Here is a 13,646-nt window from a genome sequence, read left to right on the forward strand (position 1 = left end):
TGAATCCCAGTAGAGAACAGCAAGGAGAAGGTGTTCCAGAAGGAGCAAATCTAGATACTAATGTACCTCAAAGCTCCAACTTACTGTCTCATGAAAAGATTTGGAACATCACTATCTCTGTCCCATGCATGCTTTAAGATTCTCTTTAGGTTGAGGAAGATCAGCCAAGAAAAAGTTCTTTAGCTCTTCTGACAAGACTCTTCTAATGAAAATCCCCAAGAGAGTGTGTGCGTGTTCTTCAGGAAGGTATTCATCTCCATGAAGGTCCTAAGGGACATTAGGTTTCATAGGGCTCCCCTAGGACTTGGCTGGAGTAATTTGATGTTCACCAGGTGCTACTGGAGAACTTGCAGGTTTCTTTGGAGAGGAGTGGAACGTTTTGTAAATTTATTGATGTTATATCTTGAATAATGCTCAAAAAAGCACCGAAGGAATGCCAGTGCTTTGTGTAATGAACTGGGATAAAGAGAAAGAAAATAATACTAAAGTATCTCAGCATTCTTAAACAAAGGTGCCCTGTGACAAGGATCTACGTTCCACTGCACATTATTTTCTCAAATTCCCCTAGAACATTGCTGAGTTTTATAGAAGTACATTTTATTTGCTGGCAGAGGACTGCCTGTGCTGGTCAGCACTACCAAACTTCTGATTGCTTTATATTTCTTATGGAGGTTCTCAACCTTTATGCGACTTCAGTGTAATTAAGGATAAAAAAAAATATGAAAGAACTGGTAGACTGAAACCTGTCAGTTAAAATGGCTTTCGTAGGTTCTCACAGATTAAAAATTATGTTTTCTGCTGTGAGCTGCAGATTGAAATCAGTCAGAGTTCGCCGCTAACTAGTTTCTAGGTAAAAGTTGTTGATTACAGAAAGAGAGAAACAGATTTTTTTTTCTTTTTCTTTTTTTTTTTTTTTTTAAAGTACAGGAAGTTGCTGTGTGGGTGTCAGTGATTGGGTTATAAGTAAAATGCTCTAGTGCTTTGATCGTGGGACCTAGAGCTCATGCCCCACCCTTACCACTTCCTTTCGGCACAGCCCCATGCATTCCACATTGCGGTTATAGCAGCGCTGTTAACCAGTGAGATTAACCACTACTGACAAGCATCTGACACATTACTCTCTATGCTCTGGACTCCTTGTCAGGCCCTTGAGTTCCTGAGGAAAGCCTCTCTTATATCCAGGGAGGATGAGCAACACTTGACCCCTGCTGTTACAGCCCTGCCTTAGTGATGCTGTTCATTAAGGATGTGAGGAGAAGACACAGGTGTGGTGCTGTATCTGCCTCCTGTGCACCCTTTCAGACATGAGAGTTCCTTCCCCATCAGCCACAGCGGGAGTGTGTCTGACCTGGCTTCCAAGGGGACAAGGCACACCAAGTTGTAGGATGCAATCAGTTCCCAGGGATACCTTGCGTTGTCTTGGGTTTTAGCACTGACTGTTCCTGTAGGCCTACTTAGGGATGGGAGAGGTAACACACTTAAGTCAGAGAGATAGTTTAGTGCCTTTAAGGCTGCTGGTGCATTCAGTGACCCATGTTTCATACCCACCACTCAGTATTCCTGCAAGGTGCTAAAATGACAGTTGGCATCCTCCAAACAAATGTTACTAGCCCTGCTCAACTAATGATGGTCCAGGTACACATGGTTGCTGGAGAAGCTCAGAGACAACATTTTTTTGCCATCAACAAGTTCTTGGATGAATGTGATTCTGGCTCTTAATCCAGATTCCAGGAGTGGTGGATGAAGTGCCCAAATTTCAGGATGCGTGGAGAACCCTAGAACTGGCAGTAGGTTCAAAATGGCTTCTCATGCAAAAGTCACCCTGAAGCCTCCAAACTGGCACCCTCGGTGTTTCCATGACTTGTGCTGGCAGCACTCTTACCTTTAAGCTTTAAGCTCCTTCCCATTCAAACCATTCTGGGGTTCTGTGATATTAATGGAAGAACCTTCAACCTTTCCTAAATTCTTATTGCTTGCTTATAGTGGTTTTCACCTTTCTAACCTTGAAATAATAAAAGTCCTAAAAACACAGGAAGAAAATACACTTTTCAGTTTCAGTGTGATGCTTTCTTGCAATGATTATTTAATAAACACAATTATTTTAATAATTTTTATTATTAAAATAATGTTTAGCATGTATAAGTAATTTATTATTGTATATTAGTGATTAATAGATGTAGTGAATATTATGTTAATAATGAACTTTTAGAATGCTTGTGCACTTAAAAAATTGAGTTTTTCTTTGGGGTGCCAATGTATAAATAGCTGAAAAATACAATGTAACTTGGAATATATAGAATCAGAGAATCTCAGACTGATAGGTGTTGGAAGGGACATTAAAAATCATCCAGTTCCAACCACCCTGCCTTGGGCAGGAACACCTTCCACTAGACCAGGTTGTTCCAGACTGGCCCTGAACAATTCCAGGGATGAGGAGTCCACAGCCCCTCTTGAGGAAATTTAAAGGAATAACATATTGATTTCATCCTATATAAGAAATAAATTAGTGGGGTTACTTAGCTGCTATTTGAAATAGAGGTGTTAAAATAAATTCCATTGGTAAATTACTATTCCACACTGTACATGGGGAGTTTGTCAAAAAACTTCAGCTCTGTTTAGTGATCCATTTATATTTTGTAGCTCTGGTCTATCTATAATGGTAACTGAATATTGGCTTTTCAGAGGTTAGTGGTTAACACCTCTGTATTAACCTTTTTGAGTTTAGGGCTTCAGTGTTGTTCTCACAGTGTTTTTATTACTTGTTATGGTTTTGAAATGTTAAAATACTGAAAAAATAAAGGGGACAGTAGCCTGCCTTGGGTTAGGAAGCATGACCCTGATCCCTCAGAGGGACCTGGCTCTGTGCAGCTCCAGACCTCAGCGCAAACACAAAGGTTTGCAGAGTGATTGAGTGACTAGAAATTATTACAAAAGAATATTAATGATGTTACTGATTAATTCAATCAATCAAGGTGTTAGGGTGAAGTATTTCACCAAATCACTAATTACAAGACTGCTAGATGTATTTTGCTGTCCTACCAAAAAAGACAGAAAAGGCTGATTCAAGGAAAATCTGGCTGATAAACTCCTGGTTTTTCATCTTGCCAGTTGGCTGATAAATGATATCTGAACATGTTGGTAGCTTAAAAACATGAAAATGGGTCATAGGTTTAAGATCTTAAGAGGTCTTCAGGATCTTAATATTGTGTTTATTGAACCAGTCTGCAAACTTAGAGCTGTGCTGAATGTTGTAATCCATCACCTACAGAAACACTAATTCCCTAATTTGAGGTGGCCATCCTTTGCCTGTCCTTTGAAGTATGGTTGCAGAAGGTGGTTGTCAGCCCCAGAGAAGCTAGAAGTGCACGAAAAATTACCAGCAGAGCATCTTTTTGTTCTGTTCCTGTGGTGCAGGGAGCTTGCAGGGGAAATTGCAGATGGATTTGCCCACTCAAGTGCTCATGGTTATGGAGGGATCCTGCAAGAGGCACTTTGACCTCAAAGCTTTAGTGATTAGGTACCCAGATAATCACACACATGCAGACGTGTTCCAGGTTTCTTTGGACCAGGACTGTCCAACTGAAAGTTTTATATTCACTCTTTGGGGGTGTCTTTTGTACCCCTGGGACCATTTCAGAAGCCTCTTGCTCCTTCTGTGTGTAACCAGCTGCTGGCTCAGCTCAGGGCAGTGCAGGCAATGTTTGTGCAGCTTCTGCTGCTCCCTTCCTTTGTGTTTGATGCTTCCTCCTCCTTCATGCCAACGATAAATATAGTTCTTTTTTGTATGTGTCACTTCTCTAAATTTAAGGCATTTTATGGTTTGACTGTTTTTGCAATTTTAGACTTATTTCTCATCTTTAAGGCAGCCCAAGAGCACTGGCAGTGCACATTGACCTCATGTTGACACTTTCCAGTGTGGTAAAGAAAGCTTAGATCTTTGCTGCTTTTTGAGTTGCACATATAAATGGGTTTTAGTCGTGTGTTTGCCTGAGATGTGAGTTTGTCTCAACTGCATCAAAATTAAGACTTTACAATTTGTTCAAGACTGTACAATTTGCTTGTATCTTCCTTGTAAATGCAGGCCAAAGTCTGAATGCTTTGTCTTGTGCATTTACTGAGTTCAGTTCTTGAAAGAAAATGATTTCTTGTGAATACTTAGTGTTTAAACACATCAGATTTTTGTGGACTTTTTTTTCTAACTTGGACCATGTACAGTGTCCCCATGTAGAAATTTGCTCTATGTATTTAGTCAGATGAATTTTAAAAGAAAGAAGCCATGTTAGGTATAGTGGAGGTAATCAGGAGTTAGGAACAAAAGAAATGATTGTGTTAATGAGAAAAAAAAAAGTAATATAATTCCCTTGATTTAATTTAGATTTAACTCTAAATTATGTGGATTTATTGAAGTTATGGGTATCAGTCATTTGATCTAGAGCAGGGTATGTAGAGGTCTGTTCTTTACTCATTGTGAGATGACAGGAGTGTTGGGATGTTTATTTGTGCAGGATACCACACACCTGTTTCCTTAGAACTTTTTCAGCACCCAGAGTTATTCACAAGTACCCTGGTGCCTGTTTACCTTTATTTTTTCCCCTTATCTGTAGCCGAGAGTGAGAAAATCAGCCTCAAAGTTGTGACTGACAGGAAAAGTTTTTTTATTTTTCATGCCTTCTAGAAGACCTGACAGTTGCATTAGAGCACAGGCATCCCTTGTTGTGTAGGATAAATGACTCATGGGTGGAGCACCTGCCTGGCCACAAGCTAAAAATTCCATTCACGCTTTGATTCTCTTGTTTATGCTGGCCTCTGAGAGTCAAGATATTTCAGTACTGATGGTTGAAAGAGGTTGTCCAGAAGCTGTTTCAGAGCAGATTGTTGGGCTGAATGTGTAACGATTTCTCACCTTTCAAGATGTTTGTAGATTGTCAGAATGTTTCTCTTAAGCAGAAGTTTTTGGTGAACTCATTGTGCAGACTTTGCAAATACTAAGCAAAAACAGTTCTGAGGGGGTTTGGCAAGGGAAAACTTCTCCCTTCTGTTGCAAAAAAACATGTTGTGATTTTTTGCAAAGAACATTATCAAATAGTTGAGTTTGAAATAGTCCCTGTTGAAGACAAAGAGCTCCCAAGTATTCTGTAGAAAATTTAGTTTTATGTAACTAACCTCCAGGCAAAGTTTGAAACTAGTAATTTTTTCTGTGAGTTCAGTTTATCAAGGTGTTACTCTGCATCACTGGAGGAGCTGGATAATCTTAACAGGATGGTGGAAAACATGCTGAGTAAGTTGGGAATGAGATGTAAATTTGGTAAACTGCCAGGAGAAAGATGTGCTGGGAGGCACCTGAGGCTTCTTCTGCCATGTGAAAAAACAGGAGAGGTGGAAGTCCTGAGATTGTATGCTCAGGTATAATCACAGGTATGGACTTAAATCACCTTATCACTCCTTATCCTCTGCAGCACAACTCTGACTTCTTAAAGGCTACCTTTCAGTTTAGAAAGTATTCTGGAAAAAGCCCTTGTTTAGTGAAAGTTTAAAGTTGTGTCATTTCCACTCTCTCCTGTTTGCCCATGAGCATGATCCATCCAGGCTTCAAAGGCAGGAAAAATGCTGCTTCTCATCAATTAACAAGATCTTCTTCTAAGCAGAAAGTCAGGCCCAGCACTGAAACATAGAATATTAAGGCAGTTCTAAATATTTCACTTTGTTGTCAATACCTTGTAATTCAATAAGACAAATTTTGTGTTTGCATGCTACCAGTGAGGTTATATTTGCTTTGAAATATAGATCTCAGCCCTCCAAACTCATGTTAGCTGTGGGGTATGAAATGAGATAAGCCCTTTGTATGGGTGGAGTTCACTGTAAGTAACAGCACTTGCTGTGGTAAACCATTTTGTTCATCATCTCTTTTTGCTGAAGTGAGTCCTCGGTGTGGTTTGGGTGCACCACTTGGGTAACTGCTGAAACTGCTGTGGTTTCAGAATAGGACCTGTTTTGCTTTTTTCTGAACTTCTTTCCCCTGAAACTATTAGCAGAAAAATCAAATAAGGGTTACAACTGTTGGCCTGCCATACCTCAGAGCGATGAGCAGAGTCATGTACAGATACAACATTTTCCAGCAAATGGAAGATAATGCAATCTCAGTTATGACTATATTTTGCAGTATTTTACCAATGTCCATCAGTACAGCTGATAACCTTTTACTGTGGTTTGGGTACTTTTGCTTTATTTTGCAGAAATCCCATACCCACATTCTGGACACACTAAACACGGGACTACAAAAATCTTTGTGTAATTAAGTGTACACACACTACAATGGGAGACTTACACTTGCTGTAAGTCAGCAAAGACATCAGAAAAATAATGCTGGTGTTGTTCTTTCTAATTTGTGGCTAATAATTGAGTAAATTTGAACATCTAACTGAACCAAACAAACTTCTGCCAGGCCTCAAAGCCACGTTTGCAGAGTGTGGCAGGATAAAGCAAACTGTGAACAACGTACAAAGGGCACTAAAAGAGAGAGAGATTTGGACTTGGAGTTGGACTTGATGGTCCTCGTGGATCATCAACCTCGTGGTTGATGTATTCAGAGTAGGTGCTGCTCTTAAAATTGCTCTGCAAAAGATAAACCTGATTGCATAAGGGTTTCCCTCTCATTTTTTTTTTCTCAAAATAGAAAAATTACCACCTTGTTCTATTCTTTAACATCTAAAAATCTGAAGAAAATGGCACTCAGTGTGTAAAATGAAAGCTTTCAATATCATTAGCAGTAACTCTCATTACATGGTGACATTTCCTCTACAACAAAGTGATTCTTTGTGATCTTTTGTGAAGATGAAGCACGAGAAACCCTGATGCTCTGTGCAGGTTCAAAACCACCTAGGGCTTTGTGCAAAAACCTTAAACAGGCCACCTAGAAAAAACAGTCTTGCTGAACAAATACGTTGCAAACCCAGCATTTGTGTTAACAGTCACCAATTCCACAAAGTGGTTTCGCTAGCAGAAGACTTAACCTAAGAAAAAAGCAGCTTAAAATGGGTCAGTTTTACCTCCATCAATCCAAATTGGTTTTGGGCAATACAGGGTGAAGTATGAGGGGCAATTTCCTTGCTGGTTATTGGCAATAGAGGAAGGGGAAATAACTTAGAGGGTTCTTGTTTTGCCTTGACCAAAAGTTGGAAATGCAGATACTTTAATTCTCTTTGTAATTCTCCAAGGCCAGTTTGGATGGAGCTTGGAGCAGCCCAATCTAGTGGAAGGTGTCCCTGTCCACAGCAGGGGGTTAAAACTGGATGAGCTTTAAGGTACCTTCCAACCCAAACCATTCTGGAATTCCATGACTATAATTTAAAACAAGTTAAAATAAGTTGCTCTTTTCTGTGGATGCTAAGTTGCTCATCCCTTGCCAGGCTTGCATGTCCCCTGGCATGGGATGGCTGTGGCAGTGGTGGGATCTAGAGGCCACCAGGATGGGCAGGATGGAAGTGCAACACTCCATTCCAGAGAGCAAAACTGCCCTGTGGAGGGGCAGGTGTGGTGAGGGAGGGTTTGTGCTTGTGAGGAGAACAATTTCCTGATTAATCTGTCACTTCCTTCCATGAAGGACAAAGCCCTGGCCTGATCTGCCTCTCTTTAGGAGTCACACAGGTGGCTGCTGCCACGGGGATCTGTCTATGTCACATAGGTTATCCAGGGTGGAGCACGTATTAAACCATGGAAAATAGTGCTGGGGTGAGCTTTAAGAGATCTCCTTTATCTTCCAGCTTCAAGGCAGCCAAACCAGTGTTATTTCTAGAAACCTTCTCAAACCTCGTGGATGTGTTGATAGAATGTCTCCCCAGAGCAATGGTCATGGCCCCAGGGCTGCCAGGGCTCGGGGAGCATTTGGACAATGCTCCCAGGCACAGGGTGGGATTGTTGTGGTGCCTGTGCAGGGCCAGGGGTTGGACTGGGTGATCCCTTCCAACTCAGGATGTTCTCTGATTCTGTGAATGTTGTAAGTTCCCTGGGCACTCTGGAGTATCCTTAAGTTCTAAAAATGTTGTGGATTTTCTGATGTGAATCTCTTTTTGTCCAGTTTAAATCCATTCACCTTTTTGCTGATGGAAGACTTGCAGGACTATGATCAAGTTCCCCTCAAACACTGTCAGGACTAAACAAATCCAGTTCTATCTCTTTCTGCATGTGCCTTGTATTCCATGTCTCTCTCTGTCTGTTTGTTCAGCTGGGGACTTGCTTGCTTCCCACTTTGCACGCAGCTCGATGCCTGCCAGTGGTGCCAGTATTGCACCTGAGTCTGACGTTGACACTGCACTAATAAGAGTCTGTGTGATTCCCTCAGCTCCATGTAAACCTGATCGATTCCCTCAGCTCCATGTAAACCTGATTTTCTGAGTTCTATATAAACATGATTCCCTCAGCTTCATGTAAATCTGATTCCTTCAGTTCCATATAAACCTGATTCCCTCAGTTCCCTGGACACCCAATTCCTTCACTCCATATAAACCTGATTCTCTCAGCTCCATGTAAACCTGATTTTCTCAGTTCCCTGGACACCCAATTCCCTCAGCTCCATGAAAACCTGATTTTCTCAGCTCCCTGGACACCCAAATCCTTCAGCTCCATGAAAACCTGATTTTCTCAGCTCCCTGGACACCCAAATCCTTCAGCTCCATGTAAACCTGATTTCCTCAGTTCCATGTAAACCTGATTTTCTCAGTTCCTTGGACACCCAAATCCTTCAGCTCCATGTAAACCTGATTTCCTCAGTTCCATGTAAACCTGATTTTCTCAGTTCCCTGGACACCCAATTCCTTCAGCTCCATGAAAACCTGATTTTCTCAGTTCCCTGGACACCCAAATCCTTCAGCTCCATGAAAACCTGATTTTCTCAGTTCCCTGAATACCCAATTCCTTCAGATCCATGTAAACCTGATTTTCTCAGCTCCCTGGACACCCAATTCCTTCAGCTCCCTGTCCACACGTGCCTCTGACTCTGGGGAGCAGAGGCCAGCTGAGTGCAAGGGAGGATGGCTTTTGGCTGGCCCTGGGGTAGGAGAGGCTGAGCTGGGATTTACTGGAAGTTGCTGGATAGGTCATTTATTCAGTGCAAGTTTGCTGATCTTTATTTCCCTTTGATAAAAGTATTTCCACAGATCGGAGCACATATTGTGAAGTTCGTGAGCATATTCCAAAGTGCTTTCTGAAAAGCTCCCAGGCTATGACTTAGGTGTGCCAAGTACACTCTGAAATTTGGGGTTTGATTCCATTTCTCTGTGCTTTCCTAGTATGTATATCATAATGGGAATGACTGATAAGATTCCTATTAAATTATAGTTCAAATAATTGGATATTTCAAAACAGCTTTATTGCTACAAATAATATATGAAATTCAGGTTATTATGCAGAGAGTTGTAAGTATTTGTTTATTTTAAGAATATTTCTAGATTTTCCTTTATCAAGTACATATTGCAATCAAGAATGTTCACCCAAGGAATATTTTCCCTGGAAGCTGGACGAACACTTCTCAGGAGCAATCTTTTTCTTTTAAGGTGGGGCAGGAGGAGAAGAAATATATCTATCTGTTTAGTCATTTGACCTCACAAAGTAGTCTTTTGGCAAGGGGAATTAATCACCCATTGAGGCTTTAATTGCAACAAATGAAATATACACATAATATTTATGAGCATACACAATAATTTCTGTGATGTCATTTGTTGTTGGGGTGGAATATAAGAACAAACAGTCACCTACAAAAGGTGGGTTGTGGAGCAAACACCCCAGAGAGAGGTGATTTCTTAATCAGCCTCCTTTTCTTTGTGTATGTGGCGGTAGAAGGATAAACCAGTTCCAGGAAAAAAAGCAGAATGTAGGCATTCTGCAAAGTGACAGCTAAGTTACTCTTTAATCCTAATTTAATATGACTTATCTTTAGTGATGGTTTTTTATTTTGTCTTCTATATAATACCAAACTTAAACTTGAAATATCTCTAATCCTGGAAAATCAAAGTCATACTTGTCAATTTTTTTTTCTGATGAAATGTCTTTATAATGGGTTTCATCATTTAAAATCTTGATGGTATTAATATTTTGGTATGTATAAGATAATAAATCCATTTAAATAAAACAACTGTTTTAGATGATTTGCACTGAGAAATGAACACCATTATATTTGGTTTAATTTTCACCCACCCCAGGAAGTATGGATGATACTTAAGTGTATCAGCACAGTTTCCTATTTCAGGGCTTTGCATTGTCCATGGTAAGTAACTTCTCTTTTTCTCCTTTTTTTTTTTTTCCCTAAACTTTCCAGGTAAAAGTACTCCTGTAAGCCACCTTGGGTCTGCAGATTTTCCCAAGCCCCATGATCCATTCCAGCCGTTTGGGGCTGACAGCAGTGACCTGTTTCAAAGTAAAAAGGGGTTTGGGGACCCATTTAGTGGAAAAGATCCATTTGCTCCCTCCTCTTCAAGTAAAACTTCTAAAGACTCTTCCTTGGGGTTTGCAGACTTCAGCTCTGTAAGTTAAGTTCCTTGTCTCTGAGCAAACCACTTTCTGCTCTGCTTGCAGCAATCTCTGTTGGGTTTTTTGTCTTACCTGCAAACCTACTGTTCCCTGCCTTCTGTCTCTCAGTACCTTCATGCTGTCCTCATTGGTTTTTTTTTGTATTAATATTTCTGTAATAAAAAGGCGTTATTTCAATAAAAAAGAAGTTTCATACTAAATTTTCAAGGGTTTACGTGCATTTAAATTATTTTAGTACAGTGTGCCTTTACTCTCAAATTCTTTGTAGCAGAATCTGTGTATTGTTTTTGTTGCATGGAGGCTATTTTGTAAATGGATTTTTGGGAGCCAATGATGTAAAGACTCAAAACCAATTGATATTGAACATTTCTCTAGCAATTTCACCATATCCTGAGAAGCAAATCCTTGAAGGGAAAGTTTCTAATAAGTACTTGTAACTGTTTGTGGAGACAATTCTGACATTTGCTGTATATGATGGAATGTGGTCATGGAGAGACACAGAAATTGAGACAGAAATTGAAAATTTAGCTGTTGAATTTTGTTCCTGTTACTGATGTTGTAGAAAAGACAGAGAAAACAAAATGGTTTTGTAGAACCAAGATAGAAAGGTCCACACTGCACTCCAGAAGACAGACCCAGAAGGTTTGGAAGCAAAGCCAGGTCCCCATTCAATTAAAAATATTGGGGTTTCCAAAGCCTGGCTTTGGTTTTAGTGCTGGAATTGGGAACCATTGTAAATGCAATGGTGGTGTGGTTCTTATTGCTTCCAGAAGTGGATAGAATCTGTTCCATCCACAGCCTCAGGCTTCTTCCTCCTTTCACATGTTTTTGTTTTCTCATGTTGCCACGCAGTAAAATTGCAAACTTACTCTGTTCCTTAACCCTGCTGGACACAGGTCAGTGTTCAACAAGGGGAGATATTTAAGCTGAATCTTTCTTTGTTTCTTTTTAATGTTTTGGGTTTTTTTTTCCCGTAGTTATTATTTAATATTAAATGTGTATCATTTTCCTATTTGATATTGTTAGCTGAGGTCATCTGTGCAGACTTTAGTTGGCCTCAGGGCTTTAATTTATCACTTTTGAAACGTCCAAGTTCAAGATTTGTTGTATGTTTGACCACAGCTAGTTGGATTTGCACAGTTAAATTCTGATTGTATACAAACTGGTGACATTCTTAATAAAAATAAGACACAAAACCTGCTTTATCTGAAGTTTCTTCAACAACATCTAATTTCTTCCCACAATGAAAGACAAATGATGGAATGGAATGACTGTTACCCAGTTGTCATCTTACTTTCCAGACTGTATTTCTCAAGTTAAACCATGGTTTACTCTGATTGATTGTATCAAATGATTAACCAAAATCTCTGATCCCAATCCTAGTGGGTGCTCCAGGGTCAAATTTGCTGTGCCACCAGGTTCTCAGCTCAGATTAACTTTAGAAGATAAGGAACAAGTAGAAAAAATGAGATAATGAGCAGTAGCCACTTAATAATTCCTGTTAAATGGCATTTCATCAAATGAAATCATTTTTAAAATCAGTTTTCTGAAATAATTTCTCCTCCTGTAGGGAAAAAAAGAAATGTTGACTGAATTTGGCTGAAAAGACAAATTTGATCCCTTTTCTTCTCAATTCATGGGGTTTTTTCCTTTTCTGTGACACAATTATGCTGCTACACTTGACAATTTCTAATCCTTCTGCACAATGTTTTAAATGTACCAGTTACCTTTAAATGATTGAGAATATTCTGCTTCTCTTTGCCTCGTGGTTGGGAAACTTTATTCAAAATGGAAATGAAAATCAGTTTTACTTACAGAAGGTTTTTGATGTCTACTTTGAATCCGTGGAATCTGAGAACAGAATCATGTAGAACTGAATAATCAAGCAACCTGATTTTTAATTGAAATCCTTGACTGTTGCAAGAAAGAACATGAGAACCTTCACTGTATTTTAGTAGGAAAATCTGGTGGTTTTTTGACACACTGGCAAATTCATGCACCCAGAGTTTGTGTATTTTTTTTATTGCATCCTTAACTTTGTTGCTGCCATTAAATATGATTCATTGGAACAAAACAGTCTTCTGGCAGCTCAGATTTCAGGTATTTCTGGGTTCCAGCTGCAGTTTACAGAACAACAAGAAAAGCCATTTTTCTGCTGAGAAACAGAACATTAAGCACTAAGCTTTTTGTCTCAGAACAAGCTGGAAATTGAGTACACACAAATTAGTGGAGCTTTTTGTGATTTGATTAGTCTTGCTGCAGTCTGCTGGTTTCAGCTATGCCTTGGTTCTGACTGTACTTCTGAAAAAGGAAAGGAAGGGTTTAAAGCAATTACATGTGTCACACATATTTATAGACTTGTTGAAACCTGGACATATGCAAAAAATTGTTATTGTATTAAATTACCCGTAAATTGACTTTTGAGAGACAATCTGTGCAAGAATCTGTGGCATTAATGAACTGTTCTGTATTTATTTCACTACTCAATGGTGAGAGTTATCTCCTGAAAATTGTACTTTGTGCCAACCACTTGTAATAAGGCACATCCAGATTTGTTTCCAATGAATCACTTGCCTATTTTGCCTTTTTTTTTCCACTCAGCACTTTTAACTGCAAAAATATAACTTGTGTCCCATAAACAAGTTATAATTGGGGCTCTCTTAAACTTTGGAAGCCTTATCCTGGAATGGAAGCCATAGAAGTAAAACTGGATTCTCAACATTAAAAAAATATCCCAAATAGTTTGACCAAAGCATCTTGTATTTCTGAAAATAGTAACCATTCATTTTCCATCCCAGCTGTTGGATCTGCCTAAATTCCTGGACTAAGCAGAGAATTCCTGCTTCCATTTGTATCTGTCTTTACCTTGAAAAAAATAATCCATTAAAAATCTTAATCAGCTTTTCAATCTTACCTAGCAGCTGACATTATTTAAATGAGGAATGTAGTAGGGTCTATCCATTTTAAAAGTAAAATATCAAAAGGTGTTGCACTTCTGTTGTATTTCAGTAGCATCAAATGCAAAGATTCTCATCTAAATTTTTATAGCAATGAAAGCAGAGATATTGCATGAAGAAAAGGTTTTTTTTCATCAAATCATCGCTAAAGTCATACTGGAAGAAAAA

At 39.3% G+C, this 13,646-nt stretch overlaps 1 protein-coding gene across 6 annotated transcripts in view; it reads left to right on the forward strand.

Annotated features, from left to right (window-relative positions):
• The window catches only part of EPS15L1 (epidermal growth factor receptor pathway substrate 15 like 1), a 48,497-nt gene that overhangs the window by 28,135 nt on the left and 6,716 nt on the right, over positions 1 to 13,646 (forward strand). For 4 of the 6 annotated variants that reach the window (XM_068174059.1, XM_068174058.1, XM_068174060.1 and 1 more), the window contains one exon: positions 10,310 to 10,515. The exons of 1 other annotated variant lie outside the window; for it this stretch is intronic. In XM_068174059.1, the coding sequence (XP_068030160.1) occupies positions 10,310 to 10,515 (206 nt within the window). Of the gene's footprint in view, positions 1 to 10,309; positions 10,722 to 13,646 lie in introns of those variants that run through there. One more of the 6 variants, XM_068174062.1, reaches the window with a different exon arrangement.

The sequence above is a fragment of the Anomalospiza imberbis genome, chromosome 27 (assembly GCF_031753505.1).
Source record: "Anomalospiza imberbis isolate Cuckoo-Finch-1a 21T00152 chromosome 27, ASM3175350v1, whole genome shotgun sequence".
NCBI lineage: Eukaryota > Metazoa > Chordata > Aves > Passeriformes > Viduidae > Anomalospiza > Anomalospiza imberbis.